The 15976-nt window shown below is 40.4% G+C and overlaps 1 protein-coding gene across 12 annotated transcripts in view; it reads left to right on the top strand.

The window, feature by feature from the left end:
- The window catches only part of PRPF40B (pre-mRNA processing factor 40B), a 134135-nt gene that overhangs the window by 24234 nt on the left and 93925 nt on the right, over nt 1-15976 (top strand). For 10 of the 12 annotated variants that reach the window (XM_075199674.1, XM_075199673.1, XM_075199678.1 and 7 more), the window contains 5 exons: nt 4640-4693; nt 6509-6619; nt 8053-8173; nt 9259-9286; nt 10766-10831. In XM_075199674.1, coding sequence (XP_075055775.1) covers nt 4640-4693; nt 6509-6619; nt 8053-8173; nt 9259-9286; nt 10766-10831 — 380 coding nt within the window. The remainder of the gene's footprint in view (nt 1-4639; nt 4694-6508; nt 6620-8052; nt 8174-9258; nt 9287-10765; nt 10832-15976) is intronic. The other 2 variants (XM_075199679.1, XM_075199676.1) reach the window with 2 other exon arrangements.

Raw genomic sequence — 15976 nt, 5'->3', positions numbered from 1 at the left:
AGTCCTCCTGTGTAGTAGATACCATGTTGCGGGCCAGAAAATTCTGTCTCCATTCGCAATTACCACAGAGTATAGCGGAACTACGTTCGTGATATGAGCGGAGGGCCTGTCATATGGAGGCTTTTTGGCACTCCAGGATCCTGGCCTTCTTGCAGGATGGTTTACATGCCGGCCTTTGGCTCAGCTTCTTGAAGGTACCGGTGTCTGCCCTTTTGATATATTTTCAGAGGGAGCTGGCAGGGAATCTGGAGGTGCAGACCTTCCTCCGGCGAGGTCTCTACATCCAGCCCCCTTACGTGCCTTTCATGGCACCTTGGGACTGGAACTTGGTTTTTGGTGTCTTTCTGGCTTCTCCTTTTGAACCGTTGGAGATGAACTTGGAACGTGGTCTTTTTCCTTGCCATTGTTTCTGGCGAGGAGAGTTTCAGGACTTGGTGCTCTTTCTTGTTATTCACCCTTTCTGGTTTTCCATGATGATAGGGCTGTGTTGCACATAGTTCTCTCCTTTCCGCCCATGGTTGTTTCCAGATATCACCTCAATCAAGAGATTGAGGTCTCTGCCTTTCATTATGCAGCTACCTCTACTGGTCAGGGTTGCTTAGCACTAGTGGATGTTGTTCATGCTCTGTGGATTTACGTGAACAGAACGTACACTGTGAGGCAGACAGATTCCCTTTTTGTTTTGTATGAGGCTCACAAGAGGGGCTGGTCAGCTACAAAAGAAACCATCACATGGTGGATAACGTCCACTATCGGACAGGCTTATGCTAGTTCTGTCCCTGGATGGATAGCTGTGTATTCTACTTGCTCTGTGAGGTCTCTTGGGCTGCGCATATCGGGGCTTTGGCAGATTAGTTCTGCTGTGCGGGCCACCTGGTTATCTGTCTACACTTTTACCCGTTTTAATTGTTTTAATGTTTTTGAGTCTCTGGACACAAGTTGGGTTGATAATTCGTTCTCTTCCTTGGGTGACTACTTTTGAACGTCCACATGGTAGCAGTGTCCACAAGTTTGGATGAAAGAAGATTTTTATACTTACAATAGTTCTGTTTCTCTGATCCCATCTGGGGACACTGCGTTCCCTTCATTTCCACTCTTTCTGCTGTTCTCATGTTGGTAGTTTTTCTGGTTCCTTTCCATGGGTTTTTTGCATTACACTGTGGAACTTCAGTTAGGAGGAGCTTCTGTCAACAGTTTAATTAACTATTTAGGTTCCAACTCCTGAGTACCCTCATGCAACCCATGGTAGCACTGTTCGTCAAATGGAATCAAAGAAACTAATTTATTGTTTAAGTATAAAAATCCTCTTTTTAAATCTGAGTTTTTACAGATCATGTTATACTTAACAATCATCTACTCCTAACATGTAATCGATCTTGTGACAAATGGCACATAACAGATTTTACTTTGGCATGTTTTATTCAAAGAGCAATATAAGCCAATATGAAGTAGCCATGTGTGAAAAATTAAGTAGATCCGATTATTTAGTAACTGATTTTTAGCTGCAATAAGTTGAAGTAATAATTTTTGGTATGAGTTTATCAGTCTCTTAAAACATATTTGGCCCACTTCTCCTTACAACACTGCTTTGGTTTATTGATGTTTGAGTGCATTTTCTTATGTACACCTCTATTAGGGTCCTGCCACAACATCTCTATGGGGATCAGATCTAGACTGTGGCCATTCCAAAACCTTTTTCAGCCGTTCAGTTGTAGATATGATTGTGTGCTTAGGATGATTGTGCCGTTTTTATGATCCAGTTTTGGCTAACCTTAAGTTGTCAGACAGATGTCCTCTAGAATACATCAAAATAAAGAGGATAAAGTGGATAGTGATTGCTAGACAAGCAGATCTTGTGGCTGCAAATAACTCCAAATTATCACCCCTCTACTACTGTGCTTGATATGAGGTTCTTGTGGTGCATTAATTTTAAACAACTCCATTTTGGTCTCATCTGTCTAGAGAACTTTCTTCAAGAACTCTTGTGTTTCATTATTATTTTTTTTGCAAACCTAATCTATACTGCAGTGCTTTTGAACAAAAGTGTTTGCTTCTGATTTATTTAGCTAGAGACAGGTCAAACAAAACCCCCTCGCAGTGAGTATATAGCCAGCATCTTCCCTTCCTCCTTGTCTTTCTCTGTCTCTCCAAGCTAGACAGGTCAGGTGCAGAAAACTTTGTTTTTTAGGTAGTGCAGGGCTTACTTGAGGTGTAAGCTGAGGTAGGGATGGCAATCCAGGAACCTCCGCACTGCTACCTCTGGGATCAGCATTGGTTATGTATAGAGCATTTTTAAAAATTGCGCCACTGCAGGCTGGAACAGGCTTCTGCACGTGCGCGCACTGGATCATCAAAGGACGTCAGGAAGCGGCAGTTTGAACTCGGGACTACTACAAAAAGCGTTTCCTGTTTAGATGAATAGCACTGTAAATCAGGAGGACTGCAACATCATGTCATTCAGTAAGATGGAGCTACTTTGTTACTTAGTAATAGTGTTTCTATTTCCAGCACTCTTGAAATACCTGGGGACAGCAAGATAAAACACAAAATTTGTGCACCTTATGATAAAGCCTTTGTAATAGAATCTGAAGGGAAAGATCAGCCACCGCAGCAATTTAAAGAACTAATTGGATGAAAAAAATAATTTGTAACCCACGCAAACACAGAGAGAACATACAAACTCCACACAGATAAGGCCATGGTCGGGAATTGAACTCATGACCCCAGCGCTGTGAGGCAGAAGTGCTGAACACTTCGCCACAGTACTGCCCATGAGCGGTAGCTACATTTTTGGCAAAGAAGGCTCAGGATTCTGCTTCAGAGTTGTGCAAAGCAGCAGGATTGATATCCTTCCATACCTTTTCCAGTCATCACCTTGATGTTGGATCATTAGGAGATTCCCAGTATGGCAGACATGTTATTCAGTAAGCCACTAGATAATTCTTTATGCAGCATATATGGACTTATTGGTTCTTTGTAGCAACACCAGTGTATTGCTTTAGTACAGGCCTGTCCAACCTGCGGCCCTCCAGGTGTTGTGAAACTACAAGCCCCAGCATGCTTTGCCAGCAGACAACCAGTTGATAGCTGGAAGGGCATGCTATGACTTCACAACATCTGGAGGGCCGCAGGTTGGACAGGCCTGCTAGTACATCCCATGGTAAAGCTGCCAAGAAGTGTTTGTAAATGGCCTTGTAACACTTTCCAGACTGATGATCTACAACTTGTAATTTTCTACTAGGACAGTGAAACCAGGACCTCTGTGCATTTGGAGCAGGAGTTTTGTATTGTCTATCCCTATGTTGTATTGTGTTCACTGCCTCTTTCTTCTGCTCAAACCTATAGATTGCTGGCTCATTTTGTGGCTTCTTCATGTATCAATCCCCGCGTTAGATCTGTTTTGCTGACATGTGTATTGTTGTATTTCTGCTTGTCCTGGTTCTGTCTCAGTTCTTGTCTTAATCTGTGGCCTTGAGTCTTCTGTTTTGCTACTGTATGTGTTTTGCGTACCCTGGTTCCCTGTTACTAAGTGGGACTTGACCTGTTGTTGCTGCTGCACTCCCTACTTTTGCTGCGGTGGTCCATCGCCTTCAATTTGCCCTGCTGGAGTTCTAGCGTTCCTCATGAGACGCCAAGTCCTGTGGGCAACATGGTACCTGTAGGCAGACCTGAGAGGAAAGTCAGCTGCTATTATTGTGCCTGTGTCCTTTTTATGTTTATATTAACTGCAGGAATTGTCCCCAGTCTACCCCACTACCTGTTTCATTCAATTATCAGTAAGATCACAGTGCACTTGGATCCTAAACCGTGGTTTGTTTGAGCAGGCCTTAAGTAGGCCTGGAGATTGTGGGAAATCATTGCAGCTATGCTCGTATGGCAAAGAACACAGACGAGAAGGAGGAGATAGCGAAAATAATAGAACATAGGGAGAGAAATACCACAGCACCTGCTCAAAAAACCCAGAAGCTAAGAGCAGGAACCAATGCACAGATCTCCTGTGAACCTTACACAACAGGCGTGGTCGGGATTCGAACTCATGACCCCAGTGCTGAGGCAGAAGTGTTAACCACTAAGCCACCGTGCTGCCCATTTAGAAACAACAGCAGGAAGACCATGTGAAATCACAGAGCGGGGTCAACAACTGCTAAGGTGCATAAAGTTGCCATAACATAAAATTGTTAGGAGTTGTTGAGGACTAGATGATTGTTAATTTTGTCCCGATATGTAAAACACAGATTTTTTTTTTAAAAAAAGGCAATACTTTGTTTATTACTTGACTGTAGATGTGTCCTGTCTGAGGGTAGAATAACTATGGGCTTTTCTTTGTTTTTGTTTTTTTGTTACTTGTTTTGTAAATTATGAACATGATTGTTTAATATTTTCATTTTGTTTGTTTTAATATAGAAGATTTGGAATTTTAATCTCGCCCATTTTATATTTTACAATTTGTAATTACTTGTAATTACTAATTAAAGAGAATGTTTGTTCATTCCTGTCAGTGTTTAACTGAGCACCTATGTGAGAACATGTAGTGTATTTGAGATAAGAATGGGTACAAGCTCTATGTGTATTCTTTGTATGAGAGCAGTTCCTTAAGTGTCTGTATACTCTCACCTCCTTTTACACTGTCTACTTGCAGATACCGAAGATGACTGTGGATGACAGTTCACCCTCTCAGGACATTCCAAAAAAGGTTTCTCCTTGATTCTAGGAACATTTTTTCCGCCTTACTTCCAACCTGAAAAAAATACAAATTTCCACTGGCATATAGCAAGATGTCATGTTTCCTGGTTACTGCAAATATTTAACCTTTCCCACAAAACTTTTATTTTTAGTTGTAATTAATGCTTTCATGATTTAAGGTGTTTTAGATTTCCATGACCCGATTGGTTTTTCAATTTATGCAATGCGTCGTTTACTCCAGGAATTACATTTTTAATACTTGGTTGACACAGGTGATTATCATATATTTTCCAGATCAATAAGACTTTTGTGTTTGGAATGCATACAAATATATATTTTTATTTTCGTTGAATCATGGATAGAAATATGGGCACATATATGAAAAATACACTTTCCCATGATTTTACACCTAGTTATTATCATGCTGCCTTTTTTTCTCGTTGTGTAGTAAATGATGGCGAACAACAAAATGTAAAAAAAAGTGTATTAAAGCCAGTGGTGTAATGGATCATTACATGACACAACTTCTTCTATATGCAACCAGAACCTGAAGTCCATATTCTAATTGTTTTCCTAATTTATATTCAAGTCATCAAGCATTTATTTAAACAGTAGAATAATAGACAATGAGAATTGCATCATATTTACTGAAAAACAGGTTGTAGTGTGCAGTGGGTCAATAATGAAAAATAGGGACATTTCCTTGGACTGAAATGTGTTTTAACTGTCTTGGAAATTAAGGAGAGTTTAAATCCTCCTCTTCTACTACAAATCTAACCTTCCTATCTTGATGGTGACGCCATCATTCTTCTATCCGCAGTTGACCCCTTGTCCCCTGTCCTTGGTGTGAAACCTTAATTAGACAAATCTTTATTTTGATATGATATATATTTATACATGTTATTAGGTTACCTTTAAGATGTCTTTTTTTCTAAAGCAAGCAATCCTAGTTTTTCTAGCCTCTCAATAATTTAACTCCTCCATTCCCTTTATTAAAGAGGTTTCCTGCCCCTTAACCCTCTCAAGTTCTCCTATGTCCTCATTACAGTGAGGTGTCCAAAACTGTACTCCATATTTAACATGTGAACTATCTAGTGACATTTACAATTGTAATATTAATACTATGTTTGCATCAAATGCATGTATCCTTCTTTCTATCAACCCATGATTGTATTCACATTTGCAGACACTGCCCAGCACTTTGTCCTGCTAATCTGCTTTCTGTCACATAGTATTCCTAAGTCATTTTCTGTGTCAGTCTTCCCTAATTGTATTCCTTTAATAAGTCTATTACATTATTTGTGAGATTAATATGGCAGTTAAGAAAATCTCTCCCACTGCAGAGGGTCACATCAGTTTAAGGTTACATGATGTCTTATGCTACCTTCACACATAGTAATCCTGAGCCAAGAGCCAAATGACAGAGTAACTGCCCAATTTGGAAATACACATTATTGATCATTTAGTGCTTGAGCCCAGTGGTCAGACCACTTCAGGCTATTGGTGTGCTTGTAAGATGGCAGCAAATGCAGACCGGTAGAAGTCACCTTCACCACTTGCCTAGCATTGATGCAATAATTTCATTTACAACAGGCTAGGTTTGGGGCGACACAAATGTACACAGCAATTGTAGCCAATGTATGCTGTGATATTAGCTCATAGACTAGGGATAAGACTAGCCCTGCTATCTTCTTAAACTATGACTTGTTATCCTGAGATCATGTGAAGAATTGTTTCAGAAAACCAAATAAAATAATATTTTATTGCCTAATGTGCTTGTTGAAGTTACAAATGTATTTCTTAATCTATTTATTTTGTTCCACAGAAGTCTCTGTGGACTGAGCACAAAGCTCCAGATGGGCGTACCTATTACTACAACACAGACACCAAGCAATCTACCTGGGAAAAGCCAGATGAGCTGAAATCTAAAACAGAGGTAATAAGAAAGTGCCGAAATTTGGATGGTGGTAAAAAGCAACAGGCATGCTTCAGTCTGATGGTGGTCTTAGTGCATGCAGCATTATCTGCGCTTAGTCACTCCCATGTGATGGGGAAGATCATTCCCCCTGCAGCCAGTCACCACAGAAGAACAGTGGCGCTAGCACTCAGTGACACAATCAAAGTGCAAATGTGCAGTGACCCATACCAGCAAATCATTAAATAGCTTTCATTGATCTAGTGCAAGTTGGACAATGAAAGCAAATGTCTGATTGGTTGCTATGAATTACTTCTCATTTAAAGTTGTTTGTAACAAAACTCATATGTGTTTAAAACCTTTTCATTTCTCCCACTAAAATCACTATGGGGTGAGGGTGTCAACTTTATTTTTATACCACTGATCAACATAGTTTAATTGTATTTTCCCTCTTACTTACAATCAGTGTCAGTGGCACAGTAGGTGGATAAGGTAGAAATATATAGCTGCAACGAAATATAACCTGTTAATGACTGCTCATCAGTAACCTTATGTTGGTAGCCAAGGTCCGTTTTATTCATGGTACCTCCTATATGGCGTTCACACTTCAGAGAGTGCAGCTCCATACCATAACCCATAGTGCATGCTGGTACATATAGTAATTACAACATTGTTCTTAGTATAGCCAACACATAGGAATCCTGTGGTTTGGTCACAAAGTTATGGAACACAACCGGTCATGATGTGGTTAAATAGATTATAATATCTTATTATATATTGTTGAATTAGTAATTTAGCAAAACATTTCAGTCATTTGTGTTTGTTTAATTTACTCTTAAAGTATACTTCACGTAAATAAATAGAAGAAAGACATGCTCAATAAACAGGTAATAGAAATATGAAATAGCCCAAAAAAATTCCCCTGCAAACAGAAGCAACTGATAGGATTCTGCAGTACAGCTCAGTGCTGACACAGTGTTATTATGTACGTCTCACTAGCGTTTGAGCCCTTGTCTTTATCTCCTGGCTGTCAGTGTGTATACAGTTTTGACGTTAGCGGAGCTGCAACAAGCTTTAGAGAGCAGCAAAGAATATTTCAGGAGACAAATGTGTAGATCTTTTGGAAGGCTGCAATATTGTTTCCAGAACATTGTAGTGTATGCTAATCAACTTGAATCAAATTTGATACATCCAACTTGTGTGGCATTTTTAAATATTCACATATTTATGTGCAATAAGAATGATTTCTTACTGAAAGGCTGCATGCATATTTGTGGTTTTATTGTATTTATACTGTTAATGAAAAAAAGACACAAAGTATATCATGGCAGTGCGTGAAACAAACGACTTATTATTGAAGCGGATATCCAAGCTGTGAGGTGTCGGAAAAATTAAACAGACTGGCAAAAATGTTGTGCAGTCAACGGAGGGTCTTTTTGCATTTTTCTTTGCAGCTTCTCCTCTCACAGTGTTGCTGGAAGGAGTATAAATCTGATACAGGCAAACCATATTATTACAACTCTCAGACCAAGGAGTCACGCTGGACCAAACCCAAAGACTTAGAGGAATTAGAGGGTAAGCGATTTGCCGCAATATATGGTGGGCCAATGACATTTATACTAATAATTTTCAAGTACTTAATCATAAATACCTCCACATTGTTAGCATTGCTGGCTCATGCTTTTATGCTTATTTAAACTTGACCACACATACTGTACGATTGCCAAATGTCCAGATCTATGTCAAATTTGGGAAGACTAGTGCACTCGGCTGGTTATAGCACATTTACATAATGGTTACCAGCTGACTGCACTGTCAGCCATCAATTATTACAGCCCAGGTGGATTTTAATCACTCCCAATCATTGTTGGTGGTCAGGAGAGCCCGTACGTGCATCAATTTTGGGCTAATTTGGCCTATACTCACCACATGTGTTGTCATCTTAAAGATGAACTCTGCCCACAGATTATTTTTAAAGCCTATTGTTTGAGTGCAAACTTAACATTCCACCTTTTTTTTTTCCTGGCAACAAAATTTTGCCATTACACTAGTGAAAATATGGTGCCTGAAGGTTCCAAACACGTGAGCTCGGGCAACTGTTCAGCTTCAGTCAGGCAAGAGTTATCCACGCTGCATGCCCCCATAGCTTAAGTGATGACAGCATGACGTCAGAAGATCCAGGAGCTGTGGCAGGGCATAATGGGACATGTAGTTTTTGAGTAAAAGCAACCTACAGAGCCCATTGGGGAAAATAGTTTATCTACTGGCACCTGACCTGCTATACATGGAATTCAGACCATTGAAAAAGCTGTTTTGCAGGTTAAGGAGCAAAAACAGAGCAATATAATCCTATACCATCTAGATATTTGTACTATTTGTCTATTATTAACAGTGTTGACCGATCTTTAAGAGAAATCTGCTGCCAGCATATAGTGAGATGAAAGAGATATTTTTTTTTATTCATTTGATGCAAACCCATTTAGTCTGAATGGTTTAATCGTGAACTTTTCTTACACATAGGATCTGACCCAGTTTGCAAAACATAATCTGGGAAATGTTTATAATTGTATGATTTTTTTTCCAGGGGATAAACTAATAATTCAAATTTACAGTCTCAGTTATATTTAATTGTAGGACTAATGCCTGTGTTTTCTTTGCAGTTTTGATAAAGCAAGAGGAAGAAGCTGGGTGAGTGACCATAACTTACCACATGCATGGCAGGTGAACTTGTTAGTACAGATATTTGGGTTTTGCTGGGTAGCCAAAACACTTGTGTTATGCCTTGAATTGAGTATGTTGTATGTGCAATAATCTGTTGTTCATTCTGTATCTCTCTATTGTACACGTGTAAGCTTCTCTTTTAAGAACCGTTCTTTTGAGCAGAATGGTGTTCTCATTAAGGACATATTCAAATTGTATAATTTTTAACCCTGCAAGTAGATTCATAATCTGTTTTACTTTTAACAATCCTCAAGTTGTAAGACGGCAGGTGCAGCAAACATAGGGATCACTGATCCCAAAGTCGCAGACACTTGGGGGTAAATGTATCAATATGCGGGTTCTTCAACACCCGCGTGTTCAGCCTCTTCCGCGATTAAATTTCAAGCGGCGCTGCATTGTAAAGGGAAGTTAACCCTTTACAATGCAGCGCCGCTTGAAATTTAATCGCGGAAGAGGCTGAACACGCGGGTGTTGAAGAACCCGCATATTGATACATTTACCCCTTGGTGTAGTCTAGCATGAAGAGAAGAATAGGCTAAAAAAAATATTTTAAAAGTACATGCATTCTTCAGCAGAACATATCCAAATTGGTGTCTCTTACATACAATGTTTTAATCATGTATTCAATTTCAAGCATTATAGACTTACAGTTCATGTAATTGAAAACTACTTCATTCATTTCTTGTGGTTATGTGGCCCTCTGGCTTGCCTGAGAACCTCTATAGACTTATTTGTACTACAACTATTAAATTATATTTGTAGTGTCTCTTAGGCACTACAACAACATCTATTTTTATCCCCCCTCCCCCAAACCAAATCTCAGCTAATATTTAGTGTTCCAAAGTATTCTATACACTTAAACTTTATAACAAGACCTGTACACTAGACATAGGCTTTAAATGATGTACCCCCTTGAAGCAATAACTTCCAGTCACGGTAGGCTATAGCCAGATTTCCTTCCGCAAATTTAGCTTTTCCTCCTCAAACTCCCTGGCTACCCTCACACATGGGTTAACTCCTTGCTCAGCTGAACAGAGATAGGAACAGGAAACCGCTCACCAGGTATATAAAGTGACTCCTCTCTTCCTCATGTGTCTTTTTCCTGTGTCTTAAGCTGAACAAGGCAGAAGTTAGTGTAGAGAGGTTTGTTGGTTTTTACATGGTGTTTACTGGCATGTATTCCTGGGATGGATGCTGGAATGTCTCTGCGTTGCGCCACTAAGGTAACACTAGCCGAGAAGAGTGTGACTCCTGGGGACCTACCTGCTAATCAAGAGCAGTTAATGCGGGGTGTGTTTCTCCTTTCAAGAGCGGGAGTAGAGGATGCAACCCATTTAGGAGCGTCTGTCAGCCTGCGTGTACTTCAAGGTCGCTTGGCATAAACACTGAAGTGTTGAGCCACAGAACTGGATGTCAGTATACTGTTGTTGCCTTTTTCTACAACAGGATTGTCATTTCATGCAAAATGGACCCAGAGCTTGCCCCAAAGAAGCCAAAAAGCACCAGCTCAAGGTAAGCCTTTAGTAAGGGTGCATTGTTCTGTCTTTTTATTTAGATTATTTAGTATTATTACACCTCTGCATTACCCTTACAGAGCCTACAGGAAAGAAAACTAGGAATCCCACAATAGGGACTGTGGTGTGTGTGATAGGGTGTTAGTAGCAGATTATGAAACAAATCTGTGCATGGATTGTACAACACAAGACAATACAGATCAGCCTCCTGAGCAATTTAACGAATCTATAAACTGGATGATGAAGCCTCTACGTGGGTTGCAATTCCAAAAGTGGATACTGCTGTGGCTGGCCTATCAGCAAAGACTACCATACTATTAGATCATAGAGGACCTTTAAGATATCCGATGGATAGGAAAATGGAGATATGTTTAAAAAAGTTAAATATTTCTCCAGGAACAAAAATGAAAGCAGCAGTGGCATTGGCCTCAGTTTACAGAGCATTGAGGATCTGCTTGGATAGCTTGTGCAAAGATACTCCGGAGAAAATTTGTAGATAGTCTGCTTAAAAATATGGAAATATGGAAATCATGAGAAAGTGGATTGTTTTTTTTTTTATGTGACGCCTCTTTAGATATGATCATGTTCTCAGCCATAAGTATAGCATCAACTGTAGTAGCCAGAGATCCACATTTTATAAACCAGCTGACTACACTTCCATATGAAGGTTCATTTCTCTTTGGTGACATACTTGATCTAATTATACAGATTATAACAGGAGGTAAATCTAATTTGTTGCCTCAAGAAAATCTGCTTCCTCTTCTTTCTCCCATCATTGCTTTAAGAGAAACATATACAGACACACTTGTTGTCACTCTTCCAGTAAGGGGCAGGTCCTCAAGATACCTGAAATTTTGGACACTCACAAGTCATGATCGATGGTTGGTAGACATTGTGACAAGTGGTTACAGAATATAATTTCAAGAGGGTCCCAGGCAACATCTGTGTGGAATCCAAGACTCCAGTCTCCCCACAGCATCTTGAGGGTTTGTTCAACAGTTTACATACACTGCTGGAGAAAACAAGAATATCACCTGTCCCCACCAACCAACAAGGCAACAGAATCTATTGCAGACTATTTCTGATGGGGGGAAAAAAATCAGGAGGTTTCAGGATAATCCTGGATCTAAGAATACTCAACAAACATGTACAAACAAGACCGTTTCCTATAGAGCCAGTAAATTACTTATCAATCTATAATCTATAGATTCAATCAATGTATAGATCTATAGGATGCCTACCTACATAGTTCTATAGCAGATCAGTTTGTAATATTTTTCATTCTAGGTTGCCATTTTCAGTTCCTATGTTTACCTTGGCCTATGGCTTTCTATGTCTACCTTTTGACCATTACCTGGACAACATCTTAATGATGGGGAAATCAAGATTCAAGAAAGAACAATAATCTTTTTTCGCAAGATAATGGTTGAATCATAAATATAACCAAAAGCAAGCTGGTGCCCACACAACAGCTCCAGTTCCTGGAAGTGTATATAGATGTTTCAAGGGGCAAGGTTACAGTATTCAGAGAGAGGTTACACAAGATACAACATCTTTCATGCTGTATCCAAGTCAAAAGACAATTATAAGGGATTGTCAAACTTCTTAGGGTTTTTTAAGCTGCAGGCAAGATGGCACATTCAAGTTTGAATACACATTCCAGCTGCATGGGCTGTGGTGCACACATTTGCACTCAAATGTTTCAAGGTTTTTGGTAGCAAGACAAATGAGGCACCAGAAGCACAGCCCTGATGTCTGAACTATCAACAATGATGGTATGCGCAGAGAACAAGTTAATATCCTCAGAGCTTCATGTAGTGGGGAATAACAATGACAGCAGATTACATGGTCGCTGGACATTGCACAAAAACATGTTTCAGATGCTAACAGAGAAGTTTGGCTACCCCAAACTCCTCCGCTCCCTCTCTCTTGAAGCCTGCTCCCACCTTTCCTACCTCCTCAACCTATCCCTCTCCTCTGGTATCTTCCCCTCCTTTTTTAAACATGATCTTGTCTCCCCCATACTCAAAAAAACGTCCCTTGATCCCGCCTCTCTCTCTAATTACAGCCCCATTTCGCTTCTTTCTTTTGCCTCCTCCTTGAATGGGTTGTCTATAACCGTCTCACCTTCTTTCTCTCTTCTCAATCACTCCTTGACCCGCTCCAATCCGGTTTTCGCCCCCTCAACTCCAGTGAAACTGCCCTCACTAAGGTCACTAATGACCTCCTCCTCGCTAAATCCAAAAGACACTACACCCTTCTTATTATTCTTGACCTCTCTGCTGCCTTCGATACCATTGACCACGCACTCCTTTTGCAAACTCTCAATTCTATAGGCCTCTGTAACACTGCCCTCTCCTGGTTTTCCTCTTACCTCACTAACCGCTGCTTTTCAGTCTCTACACATGACACCACATGCCCTCCTTCCCTTACCTGTTGGCATTCCTCAATGTTCCGTTCTTGGCCCCCTGATTTTCTCCCTCTACACCTCCTCCCTAGGTGTCCTCATCCACTCCTTTGGCCTCCAGTACCACCTCTATGCTGATGATACCCAAATCTATCTTTCATCCCCTGACCTCTCCCCTTCCCTTCTGTCTCATGTCTTCTGCTGTCTCTCGGCCATCTCATCTTGGATGTCCCAATGCTTCCTTAAACTCAATATTTCCAAGACTGAACATATCGTCTTCCCCCCCCCCCTTCCAGGACTCTCCCACCCCCACCCCCCTCTCTATTTCTGTTAATAAGATTTCCCTTGTTTCTGTCCCTCAAGTCCGATGCCTTGGGGTCATCCTTGATTCCTCCCTCTCCTTCAAGCCTCACATTCTGTCCTTCTCAAAATCCTGCTACTTCCACCTTCGGAGTATATCCAAGATACGCACCTTTCTCACCACGGAAGCTAAGAAAACCCTCGTTCACTCGCTTGTAGTCTCTCGCCTTGACTACTATAACCTCCTTCTTTGTGGCCTACCCGATTCACGCTTTGCCCTCTTAAGTCTATCCTCAATGCTGCTGCCCGCCTCATTTTTCTCTCCCGACGCTCTACTTCTGTTTTCTCCCTCCAACAGTCACTACATTGGCTCCCCATGGCCTACAGAATTAAATTTAAACTCCTCACCCTCACCTTTAAAGCTCTTAATCAATCCTCCCCTCCCTACATCTCCAATCTCATCTCTACCTACACTCCTAACCGCCCCCTCCGCTCTGCCTGTGACCGTTGCCTCACTGCTTCACTGATCACCTCTTCTCACTCCCATCTCCAGGACTTTGCTCGGGCTGCTCCCCAGCTATGGAACAATCTTCCACGTTCCATCAGGTTAGCATCTACTCTCAAAGGCTTCTAGCGTGTCCTTAAGACTCACTTCTTTATTCAAGTTTATCAGTCCTCCTAACTCCCTTGTCCCAGCTCTCTCACCCAGTTTGTTCCACCATATTTGTGTCTCCCCGTTTCCTTTTAGGATGTAAGCTCTCAGGAGCAGGGCCCTCTTTCCTTGTGTGCTACTTCTACTATTCCATCACCCTCTGTACCTCTTGGCCTTAGCTATGTGTTCTTAAGCTTTGGCCTACTTCTCGCTGATTTCTACCATCATTTTCACTCATTGTCCCAGTAATAATTTGATTTGCATTACCATGTTACCTGTGTCTGTGTATATATTTTTAATCGTGTTTTATTCTTTCTGTATCATATTGTGTCATGTACAGCGAATGCAGACCCTTTGTGGCGCCTTATAAGTTAAAGATAATAATAATAATAATCCCCACAGATAGACTTAATGGTGACACATCAGAATTCCAGGCTAGATTGGTTTTATTTTTGTCACATGGATCCCAAAGCAGAGAGTATAGACCTTCTAACAAGGCCTTGGGTCTCACCCCATTTATCGAGAATTGAGGAAAATCATGAAGGAAGAAATGGAAGTAATAGCGGTTCGCCCTTTCTGGCCCTGCCAGCAATGGTTTTCAATAGCTTATGATATACTGCTAGAGCTGCTCAACCAGAAAGGAATTTACAGTAAGGTAATTGAAGTGCTTTTGCAAGAAAAGAAGAATTCATCCATGATTTATTACAGAATCTAGAAAAAAAATTATCTTTTGGAGTAAACAGAACCTAGCTAACCCAGGCACTACAGATCTGCCTCGGGTACTTCTTTCAGGAAGAATTTGAGAAAGGCCTTTTACGTAACACCTTGAAGTGTCAACAATGTTGTACTTATTGTCAAACAATCTTGTACTAAGATTCTTTCAAACAGAATTTTCCCTTGCATTAAGCCATTGGTGACTCCATGGGACCTCAATCTTGTCCTAGAAGCCTTGGTATCAAGTCCTTGCAAGAGGTTTCACTTAAGAGAACCATGTTTAAGATGATATTTTTATTGGCAATCACTTCCAATAGAAGGAGAGCTCCACACAGGTGTAAGCAACCTTTCTTGAATATCTATCATTACAAAGTAGTGATTTGGACAAATCCTGAATTCCTACATAAGTGGTGTCATCCTTCCACATCAACCAGGAGATTATTTTACCATCCTTTTGTATTCAACCATCAAGAAGAACATCTCTAGGACTAAGGAGCTTAGGAAAACTTACAAACTATTCATCCTTGAAGATGATATGCCCCATCTGAGGATACAATCACAATAAAGATTCAGGAAGTTATCATAGAGGCATATAAGGGGAAATGGTGCAAGGTGCCAGAAATCCTCAGTGCTCATTCAATCAGAGCAGTGGCGGCATCCTGGGCTTGCAAGGCTCTTGCTTTTAATAAATTACATCTCTAAAGTGTCACAATGGTCATCACTGCATACATTCCCTAAACATTATCTTCTTGATGCAGGGTTTCCCAAGTCCATACCTTGGGGAGCCCTAACCGTATATGTTTTCCAGGTCACAAGTGAATAATCATTTGTGGATTTTTAAAAACATTGTAATCAGTAATGAATACATATGTGCATCAGCAAGGAGATATGGAAAACTTATTAAAGTCATTTTATCGCTTACCAGTAAAACATTGTCCAATGCGATTATTGTGGTTCCAAAGCACAAAGATATTTAATTGCAAAATATAGCATGATTTACAGCAAGCCATTATTACGCATAAAATATATTACAATAAAGCAGGAAAGTCTAAAAACACAGAATACATTAC

The sequence above is a fragment of the Mixophyes fleayi genome, chromosome 2 (genome assembly GCF_038048845.1).
Source record: "Mixophyes fleayi isolate aMixFle1 chromosome 2, aMixFle1.hap1, whole genome shotgun sequence".
NCBI classification, from domain to species: domain Eukaryota; kingdom Metazoa; phylum Chordata; class Amphibia; order Anura; family Limnodynastidae; genus Mixophyes; species Mixophyes fleayi.
Note: the sequence above shows the minus strand (reverse complement) of the source record. Positions and strands in the feature narration are given on the sequence as shown.